The sequence below is a fragment of the Entelurus aequoreus genome, linkage group LG23, assembly GCF_033978785.1.
Source record: "Entelurus aequoreus isolate RoL-2023_Sb linkage group LG23, RoL_Eaeq_v1.1, whole genome shotgun sequence".
Taxonomy (NCBI): domain Eukaryota; kingdom Metazoa; phylum Chordata; class Actinopteri; order Syngnathiformes; family Syngnathidae; genus Entelurus; species Entelurus aequoreus.
This window is the reverse complement of record NC_084753.1, coordinates 18,505,643-18,516,059: the sequence shown is the minus strand read 5'-3', so window position 1 is coordinate 18,516,059 and position 10,417 is coordinate 18,505,643. Positions and strand designations below refer to the sequence as shown.

General features: G+C 38.0%; 1 protein-coding gene across 1 annotated transcript in view; it reads left to right on the top strand.

Annotated features, from left to right (window-relative positions):
* The window catches only part of LOC133640910 (nesprin-1-like), a 228,250-nt gene extending 218,733 nt beyond the window's left edge, over window positions 1-9,517 (top strand). The window contains exons 70-72 of the mRNA XM_062034594.1: window positions 1,398-1,592; window positions 5,173-5,222; window positions 5,381-9,517. Of these exons, the coding sequence (XP_061890578.1) occupies window positions 1,398-1,592; window positions 5,173-5,222; window positions 5,381-5,582 (447 nt within the window). The 3' untranslated portion in view covers window positions 5,583-9,517. The remainder of the gene's footprint in view (window positions 1-1,397; window positions 1,593-5,172; window positions 5,223-5,380) is intronic.
* Window positions 9,518-10,417: the final 900 nt, after the last annotated feature.

Below are 10,417 nucleotides of genomic sequence, written 5' to 3'. Positions count from 1 at the left end.
AAGCCCAAATAGCAAAGAGAAATTAAAAAAAGCATGTAAACTAGAGATGCGCAGTTTGCGGACACAACCGCGGATAATCCGTGGGTCGGGCGGATGCATGACGAAAAAAAAAGATTTTAAATAGATTCGGGCAGGTGGCGGTTGAACCAATTCAGAAAAAAAAAATACATAGTTAAATGTTGTTACCCACATACGAAAAACGAGCAGCACTCTTTGAAACAGGCAATTATTCATCAGGCACTGCGTCCAATAAAGTCACAAAGTTGCCGGGGGTCCTTAACCGACACACGACTGTCCTGTTTCGCGCCTGTACAAAAAAAACCAATAATCGATTTCTTCAGATTCCAGCAGCTGTCAATGACGAAGTATCCTTCCAGCGACGGGCAGTCAAAGCCAAAGTGCTATCGATCGCTGTCAATGACGTAAGAGGAAACATGACCACGGAAGTAAATGGGGGGGGGGAGTTTTGTAGGGGGAAGAAATTTGGCGTGACACAGCACAACACAACAGGAGAAGAAGAAAAAAATAAAAAGATGGCAACACCGGCTGCAAAGGTGGTACGTGACAAACTAAAAAAGGGAATACTAAAGACCAGGGGAAAAAAATAACAATAATAGTCAACACTTTCTTAATGGAAATGACAATAATATTATAATAATGATAAATAATATTATCACGCATTCATATCTCTTAGCCTCTAATGCGTGGCCAAGAGATATTAATGCGTGGCACGCATTGAATGTCTCTGCTGCATTGGATCAGTCTCCTTTCTTTAACAGGAATGCCTTGCATCGTCTATATTAGATATATAACAGCGGGTGGCGGGCGGTTGTGGTTTTGATCAAATGTTAGTGCGGGTGGATGACGACTTTTGTGATGCGGTTGCGGATGAAATAATTGCCTATCCGCGCATCTCTAATGTAAACAAACAGCTTGGGCCTTAAGAGGTTAAAACAATGTTTCCACACTTTGTTAAAATTATTGTCACACTTTTTCGAATTAAACTTTAATTTCATTTGTTTTGTAGCATAACAAATTCATGGGCAATTCATTTAATTAGTTTTCACTGCGAAATAACATGATTAAAACCTGAGATAAATGGCAGAAAAAGTTTGGGGACATTTGACTTTATATTTTTGCTGGAAAGGGATAGGAATAAGTTTGCAGCGAAATGTCCTATTGACATTTTTAATGCACTTCTTCACCCAAAATGGGCCCCGAGGCTGCACCCTCCTCTCAGACTAAAGATGTCCCACTTGGTCTGTAAGAATGAACTGATGAAGGCAGCTTGGTCAGATGAGGCGAAACGTCTTCCGAGACAACCTGAACATTTCAGGCACCAGGGCAGTATCAGTAGTAAAATAATATGTTGTGAGGCTCCTTGTTGTGGTGTGAAGGTGTTGCAGGAGGAGCTGCTGGAGAGGCAGACCCAGCAGGCGTCCCTGCAGGCTCTGTGGTCTCAGCTGCAGCCGGACCAAGGAGCGGACGGCAGCGACGAGGCCCGGGAGAAGCTTCACGTGACGGCCGCCAAACTCAAGCTGCTCCTGAGGGACGTGTCTGAGGACCTGAGCGTCCTTCAACAACGCCGCCTGGTAACTGAGCAGCTTCTGTCACACTTCAATACTACGTAGGCTGCCACTTGCATCGTGCCAACAGTGTGACGCAAGTTTGCAAATGAAAAGTTATCCCCTTTTTTTAAGTTTATGAATACCGTATTTTTCCGACTATAAGTCGCAGTTTTTTTCATAGTTTGGCCGGGGGTGCGACTTATACTCAGGAGCGACTTATGTGTGAAATTATTAACACATTACCGTAAAATATCAAATAATATTATTTAGCTCATTCACGTAAGAGACTAGACGTATAAGACTTCATGGGATTTAGCGATTAGGAGCGACAGATTGTTTGGTAAACGTATAGCATGTTCTATATGTTATAGTTATTTGAATGACTCTTACCATAATATGTTACGTTAACATACCAGGCACGTTCTCAGTTGGTTATTTATGCCTCATATAACGTACACTTATTCAGCCACTATTCTTTGTTTTATATTGCCTTTCAAATGTCTATTCTTGGTGTTGGGTTTTATCAAATTAATTTCCCCAAAATATGCGACTTATACTCCAGTGCGACTTATATATGTTTTTTTCCTTCTTTATTATGCATTTTCAGCCGGTGCGACTTATACTCCAAAAAATACGGTACTCCGAATAATCTTAACCCTAAAATTAGCGTCACGTTTGTTCAATAATATTAATGATGGCTAAAGCATCGATACATTATGAAACACAAGAAGTGTCACTTTAGGAAATAAACATGTGAGCTGCTTTGTTGTTGAAACAGTTTTGGTCATCATCCATCTAAATCAGCCAAAAAAAAAAAAAGGAAAAATTCCTAAGTGTGGTATTGTTTTGATCTTCTAGCGCCAAATAAGGTAAATATTTGTCTTTTTTGTGTTTTTGACCAGAGTTACATGTTTAATGTTCCTTTCTGCGCAGCTATTCTTTTGAAAAACACAAAAAAAACTATTATATTTGTTAACTTTTAATTTTATTTGCAGGTCAAACGATGGCAGATGACAATTGTGTCAGTGTCGATTGATTGATTGAAACTTGTATTAGTAGATTGCACAGTACAGTACATATTCCGTACAATTGACCACTAAATGGTAACACCCCAATACGTTTTTCAACTTGTTTAAGTCGGGGTCCAAGTAATCAATTCATGGTAACACAGGTGGTGAGTGCGCCATACACTCCCTGGGGGTTCATTTACCAGTGATGCCTCAGTGAGTGTATGGCACACTCACTAACTGTATCGACACAACACTTAGTGTGGCCAGCTGATGAAAAAAATAATTATATTTGACCTGCAAATAATATTTGTGTTTATTATGATCCCCATCAGCTGCGATAACAGCCACTGTTCTTTGTAGGGTCAAAATGTCAAAACATGCTTTGATAGATGATGCCCAACACTGGGGCAAAAGGGAAAAGATGACATATTCATGACAATAACAGCACAACAGCTCCACACGAGGGAGCGATTATTTACATGCAATTAAGGGAGAAGCCAAAAATCGATTGAGAAGAAAGTTATTCTTGTTTAAATATATCAAATATTTTATTTCCCAAACTTAAAACATTCTGATTAGGAAAGAACTCTGGTCAATGAGCCAAAAAAAAAGAGAAGAACATTTCCCTTACTTGGTGATGTAAGATCCAAATGATTTCACATGCTTACTTTTTTATTTATTTTTGTTGTATTAATAATTGTTTTGTTTCTTCGTTACATTTAGAGACATAAATGATTCCACTCTTTCACCTTCATTTAGTACAAGCTGTCCTGAAAGAATTCTGATAAAGTTTGGTGCGTCAAACGATACAGCAGCTGTGTCAGTCACATGTCTCTTTTTCCCTAAAGTAACACCCACGCACTTACACGCACACACACACACGCACACACACACACACACACACACACTCACACGCACACACACACACACGGGGGTGTCGAGGTGTCTGTCAGACACTTTTGAAAGGGTCGAGGCTGCCGTGAGCGAACGTAAGAAAAGCTCCGACTTGCATTTGACTTTTTTTTTTGAAAGGAAAACATCTTGTCTTATATTTGGGTCATTATCAAATAAATGATCTTTCGCAGGACCTAAACGTCCTCAAACAGCAGAGCACTCCTGTCATTTTAAGGATCTTTGCAGTTTTTAAGCATGTTGAGGAGAAACTAGTCAAAGTCATCCTTTTTATAGAGGAGCTTTGATAAGTGTTTTTGAAGTACGTCCCCAAAAACAGGACAGTTCCTGTCATAGAAAGGATCTTTGACTTGTTTGTGCAGTACGTCTTTAAAAACAGAGTGCTCCTGTCATATTAAGGATCTTTGATTGTTGCGTTTTCTACCATATCCTTAAAAACAGCTGAGTCCTCCTGTCAAACAGAGGATCTTTGATTGGTGTTTGTTTTTTTTTGCAGTACCTGAATGTCCTCAAAGAGCAGAGCACTCCTGTCATATTAAGGATCTTTGCTGTTTTTAAGGACATACTGGAAAAAACACTAATCAAAGATCCTTATGACAGGAGAGCTCTTGTTTTTTAAAGACAGTGATCCTGCCATTTAGAAGATCTTTTACTGGTGTTTTTTGCAGTACCTGAATGCCCTTAACTAGCAGAGCACTCCTGTCATATTAAGGATCTTTGCCGTTTTTAAGAACATACTGGAAAAACGCTAATCAAAGATCATTCATTTTTTAAAGACCGAGTGATCCTGTTATTTAGAGGATCTTTGAATAGTGTTTTTGGAGTAAGTCCTTTTAAACAGCAGAGTGCTCTTGTTATATAGAAGATCTTTGCTTGGTGTTTTTTGCAGTACCTGAACGCCTTTAAACAGCAGAGCACTCCTGTCATATTAATGATTGTGCTGTTTTTAAGGACATACTGGAATACACTAATCAAATATTAATATGACAGGAGCGCTATTGTTTTTGTTTTTTTAGACTGAGTGATCCTGTTGTTGAGAGGATCTTTGGTGTTTTTGCAGTACCTGAATGCCTTTAAACAGCAGAGCACTTCTGTCATATTAAGGATCTTTGCTGTTTTTAAGGACATACTGGAAAAAACACTAATCAAAGACCCTTAAATTGACACGAGCGCGCTTGGTTTTTTTTTTTAAGACAGAGTGATCCTGTCATTTAGAGGATCTTTGATTAGTTTTTGTAGCACATACTTTTAAACAGCAGAGTTCTCTTGTTATATAGAGGATCTTTGATTGGTGTTTTTGCAGTACCTGAATGCCTTTAAACAGCAGAGCACTCCTGTCATATTAATGATCTTTCCTGTTTTTAAGGTCATACTGGAAAACACTAATCAAATATTAATATGACAGGAGCGCTCATTGTTTTTTTTTAGACAGAGTGCTCTTGTCATATAAAGGATCTTTGGTGTTTTTGCAGTACCTGAATGCCTTTAAACAGCAGAGCACTCCTGTCATATTAAGGATCTTTGCTGTTTTTGAAAAACACTAGTCAGTGATATAGAGTCATATAGGGGAGCTTTGATTAGCGTTTGATTCACATTTGACAATTACAAAAAAAAAAAAAAGAGTAAAACATCTTGCCTTATATTGGGTCATTATTTAATACTTGATATTTGTTTGAATGCAGGATCCACGTAATCAAGAGGAGTTGACGCAAACCAAAAAATCCACCAAAAGGTACAAATTATATTTTTACTGTGCAGTTATTTTGAATAAAAATACGATATAATGGAATTATATAATAATATTGAATGAAAATATGAAGTAATATTTAGTCAAGTTAAATGTAAATTGATAATGACTAGGATCCTCAAATCCACGGTGCGTGTTTCCAGGAGGAAGTGGTCGCCGCCGCGCTCCTTCCTGTACCGCGTGCTGAGGGCCGCCGCCCCCTTCCACCTGCTGCTGCTGCTCCTGCTGCTGCTGCCATGTATGCTCCCTCGCTCGGAGGGAGAGTCCAGCTGCGCCGACGCCAACAACTTGGCGCGCTCCTTCCACCCCATGTTGCACTACACCAACGGCCCGCCGCCCACCTGAGGCCACCTGCCACTTCCTGTCCCATGGAGGGGAACTCCTCACCAAGTGGGTTTGTGTATTTTTCATACGGACAAAAGTATTGGGTCACCACGGTGTGGGGTTAAATCCATTTTACACACTTTTGTACTACAGCGCCATTTTTTAAATGGACCAAAAATTTCCGTAGAATTGTTGCAAAAGTCTTCTTCATCACTTTGATGGACTTGCTTCATGCCAGCGTTTTTAACATTTGTCTTTGTCAGACAACTAGACTTGAAAAGTAACAAAGTGAATCATTTCACCTGTAAAATGTTGCTGATCGTCACCTTCAAACTTCACTGGGTGTGATTGCATAATAGCTCACTGACTTGTGTACGTTCATGTTGATGTAGAACATGTCGTGTACACAATGTTGTTGATGTCGTGTACACAATATTGTTGATGTCGTGTACACAATATTGTTGATGTCGTGTACACAATATTGTTGATGTCATGTACACAATATTGTTGATGTCGTGTACACAATATTGTTGATGTTGTGTACACAATATTGTTGATGTCGTGTACACAATATTGTTGATGTCATGTACACAATATTGTTGATGTCGTGTACACAATATTGTTGATGTTGTGTACACAATATTGTTGATGTCATGTACACAATATTGTTGATGTCGTGTACACAATATTGTTGATGTCGTGTACACAATATTGTTGATGTCGTGTACACAATATTGTTGATGTCGTGTACACAATATTGTTGATGTCGTGTACACAATATTGTTGATGTCATGTACACAATATTGTTGATGTCGTGTACACAATAGCAGTATTTATAACAAGCACTCACACTTTTCTCTCAAGTCAACTCACACAGTAAGAACAAAACAGGGATGCTAACATATCGCTTAATCCATTAGCGAGGTCACTTTGTTTTTTTGCAGCAGCTTGCTCTTGTCATATAGAGGATCTTTGACTGGTGTTTTTACAGTAAGTGAATGCCTTTAAACAACAGAGCACTCCTGTCATATTAAGGATATTGTCTGTTTTTAAGGACATACTGGAAAAACACAGTGAGCCTGTCATATAGAGCAGTGGTCCCCAACCACCGGGCCGCGGTATAACAAGAGCACGCTGCTGTTTAAAAGGAGTTACTGCAAAAACACTATTCAAAGATCCTCTAAATAACAGGATCACTCTGTATTTAAAAAAATAATGATCTTTGATTAGTGTTTTTCCAGTATGTCCTTAAAAACAGCAAAGATCCTTAATATGACAGGAGTGCTCTGCTGTTTAAAGGCATTCAGGTACTGCAAAAACACCAATCAAAGATCTTCTAAATGGCAGGATCACTGTCTTTAAAAAACAAGAGCTCTCCTGTCATAAGGATCTTTGATTAGTGTTTTTTCCAGTATGTCCTTAAAAACAGCAAAGATCCTTAATATGACAGGAGTGCTCTGCTGTTTGGTGTTTTTTTTTTTGTTGCAGTACCTGAATGTCCTCAATCAAAGATCCTCTATTTGACAGGAGGACTCAGCTGTTTTTAAGGATGTGGTGGATAACGCAACCATCAAAGATCCTTAATATGACAGGAGCACTCTGTTTTTAAAGACGTACTGCACAAACACAAGTCAAAGAAAAAAAAAATCCTTCCTCCCCCCACCCCCCCTCCTCCCCGTTCCGTGGGACACATTTTCAAGCAGTTACAAAAAGGTTGGGGACCACTGATATAGAGGATCTTTGATTAGTGTTCTTGCAGCACATCTGAACATTCTCATACAGCACTTTTCAGGATCTTTGCTATTTTCTGAGGATGTTGCGAAAAAAGTGAGTCAAAGTGAACCTGTTAAATAGAGGATCTTTCATTAGTGTTTTTGGTCCTTAAAAACCACGTAGCACTCCTGTCATTTTAGGGATCTTTGCTGTTTTTAAGTACATACTATAAACTGTTATATAGAGGATCTTTGAGAAGTGTTTTTGCAGTACGTCTTTAAAAACAGTTGAGTCCTCACACTGGGAAATAAAACACTAATCAAAGATCCTTAATATGACAGGAGCGCTCTTGTTTTTTAAAGACAAAGTGATCCTGCCATTTAGAAGATCTTTGACTGGTGTTTTTGAATGCCTTTGCTGTTTTTAAGGACATACTAGAAACACACTTATAGTCCTCCTGTCAAATTAGAGGATCTTTGGTTAGTGTTTTTGCAGTACCTGAATGCCCTTAAACTGCAGAGCACTCCTGTCATATTAAGGATATTTTTTGTTTTTAAGGACATACTGTAAAAACAGGGATCCTGTCGTATAGAGGATCTTTGATTAGTGTAGGGCTGCAACTAACGATTAATTTGATAATCGATTAATCTGTCGATTATTACTTCGATTAATCGATTGATAATCGGGTAAAAGAGACAAACTACATTTCTATCCTTTCCAGTATTTTATTTAAAAAAACAGCATACTGGCACCAGACTTATTTTGATTATTGTTTCTCAGCTGTTTGTACATGTTGCAGTTTATAAATAAAGGTTTATTTAAAAATAAAAAAATAAAACGTTTTTTTTTTTTTTAAAAGCTTCTGCGAATGCGCATAGCTTAGATCCAACGAATTGATGACTAAATTAATCGGCAACTATTTTTATAATCGATTTTAATCGATTAGTTGTTGCAGCCCTAGATTAGTGTTTTTGTCAGTACGTCCTTAAAAACCACAGAGCACGCCTGTCATTTTAGGGATCTTTGCTGTTTTTAAGTACATACTATAAACTGTTATATAGAGGATCTTTGAGAAGTGTTTTTGCAGTATGTCTTTAAAAACAGTTGAGTCCTCATACTGGAAAAAAAGATCCTTAATATGACAGAAGCGCTCTTGTTTTTTAAAGACAGAGTGATCCTGCCATTTAGAAGATCTTTGACTGGTGTTTTTTGAATGCCTTTGCTGTTTTTAAGGACATACTGGAAACACACTTATAGTGATCCTGTTATATAAAGGATCTTTGATTAGTGTTTTTGCAGTACGTCCTTAAAAACAGCTGAGTCCTCCTGTCAAATTAGAGTATCTTTGATTAGTGTTTTTGCAATACCTGAATGCCCTTAAACAGCAGAGCACTCTTGTCATATTAAGGCTCTTTGCTGTTTTTACGAACATACTGGAAACACTAATAGTGATCCTGTTATGTAGAGGATCTTTGATTAGTGTTTTTGCAGTATGTCCTTAAAAAGAAGAGAGATCCTGTCATATTAAGGATCTCTGATTAGTGTTTTTTTCACTGTCTTTTGAAACAGCAGAGTGCTCCTGTCATATAGATAGTCTTATTAGTGTTTATGCAGTAAGTCCTTAAAAAACCTCATATTAAGGATATTTGATTAGTGTTTTTCCACTACATCCTTAAAAACCGCTGAGTCCTCATGTCAAATAGTAGATCTTTGGTGTTTTTTGCAGTACCTGAACCTCCTTAAACAGCAGAGCACTCCAGTAATATTAAGGATATTTGCTGTTTTTAAAGATGTAGTGAAAAAACACCAATCAAAGATCCTTAATACGGCAGGAGCGTTCTTGGTTTTTTTAACGACAAGAGGACAACCAGAGGATCTATGATTAGTGTTTTCACAGTACGTCCTTACTGTACGTCTTGTCATTTTTAAGGATCTTTGATTAGTGTTGTTTTTTTCACTACAACCTTTGAAACGGCAGAGCACTCCTGTCATAGAGGATTTGTGTTTTTGCCATATTTCCTTAGAGCAGTCTTGTCATAAGGATCTTTGATTAGGGTTTGTCCACTACGTCTTTAAAAACAGCAGTGATCCTTGTATATAGAGGATCTTTGGTGTTTAGCGGTACCTGAGTGTCCCCAAGCAGCAGAGCACTCCTGTCCTTGAGGATCTTTGCTGTTTTTTTGAAAGACGTAGTGGAAAAAAACTAGTCACAGTAATCCTGTCATATAGAAGATCTTTGATTAGTGTTATGTCCTTAAAAAGAAGGCTCTTTGTTTAGTGTTTTGATCCTGTGATCCTGCTATAAAGAGGATCTTTGATTGTTTTTGCAGAGTGCTCCTGTCATATGCAGTACGTCCCTAAAACCAAGACAGTTCCTGTCATTTGGGGGATCTCTGATTTGTGTTAAGGACAAACTGCAAAAACCATCAAAAGATGTGCCAAATGACAGGAGCGCTCTGCTGTTTTTAAGAGCGTACTGCAAAAACGTGAGTCAAAGATCCTTAATATGACAGGAACATGTGTAGAGCAGTGGTCCCCAACCTTTTTGTAACTGCGGACCAGTCAGCGCTTCAAAAATGTTTTGGTTGTTGTTTTTTTTTGTCATAAAAAATACAATCATTTGTGCTTCTGTATCCTTGCAGACTGTATTGATATATAATGTAGGAACCAGAAATATTAATAACAGAAAGAAACAACCCGTTTGTGTGAATGAGTGTAAATGGGGGGGGGAGATTTTTTGGGTTGGTGCACTAATTGTAAGTGTATCTTGTGTTTTTTAGTTAATTTAATAAATAAATAAATTTATTAAATTAAAATATTTTATTTTTTTAATTTCTTGTGCGGCCCGGTGGTTGGGGACCACTGATGTAGAGGGTCTTTGACTAGTATCATTTAGGACTAACTACAGTACACAAATACAGGACTATAAAATCTTGCCCAAATAAAAAGTGATGAGAGAATCAGCCCACCTGCTTGCTCCTTACCTTTCTAATAATGTGCTTCCCAGAATGATTTAATGGCATGAAAACATGTCAATACGCACATTTTTGTTTTGTTCCAATACCACAATCATGTATTTATTTGTGAACGGTGTGCATTTAAAAACACTGACAAGAAACATGGACAAGCATCACTAGTGTCTA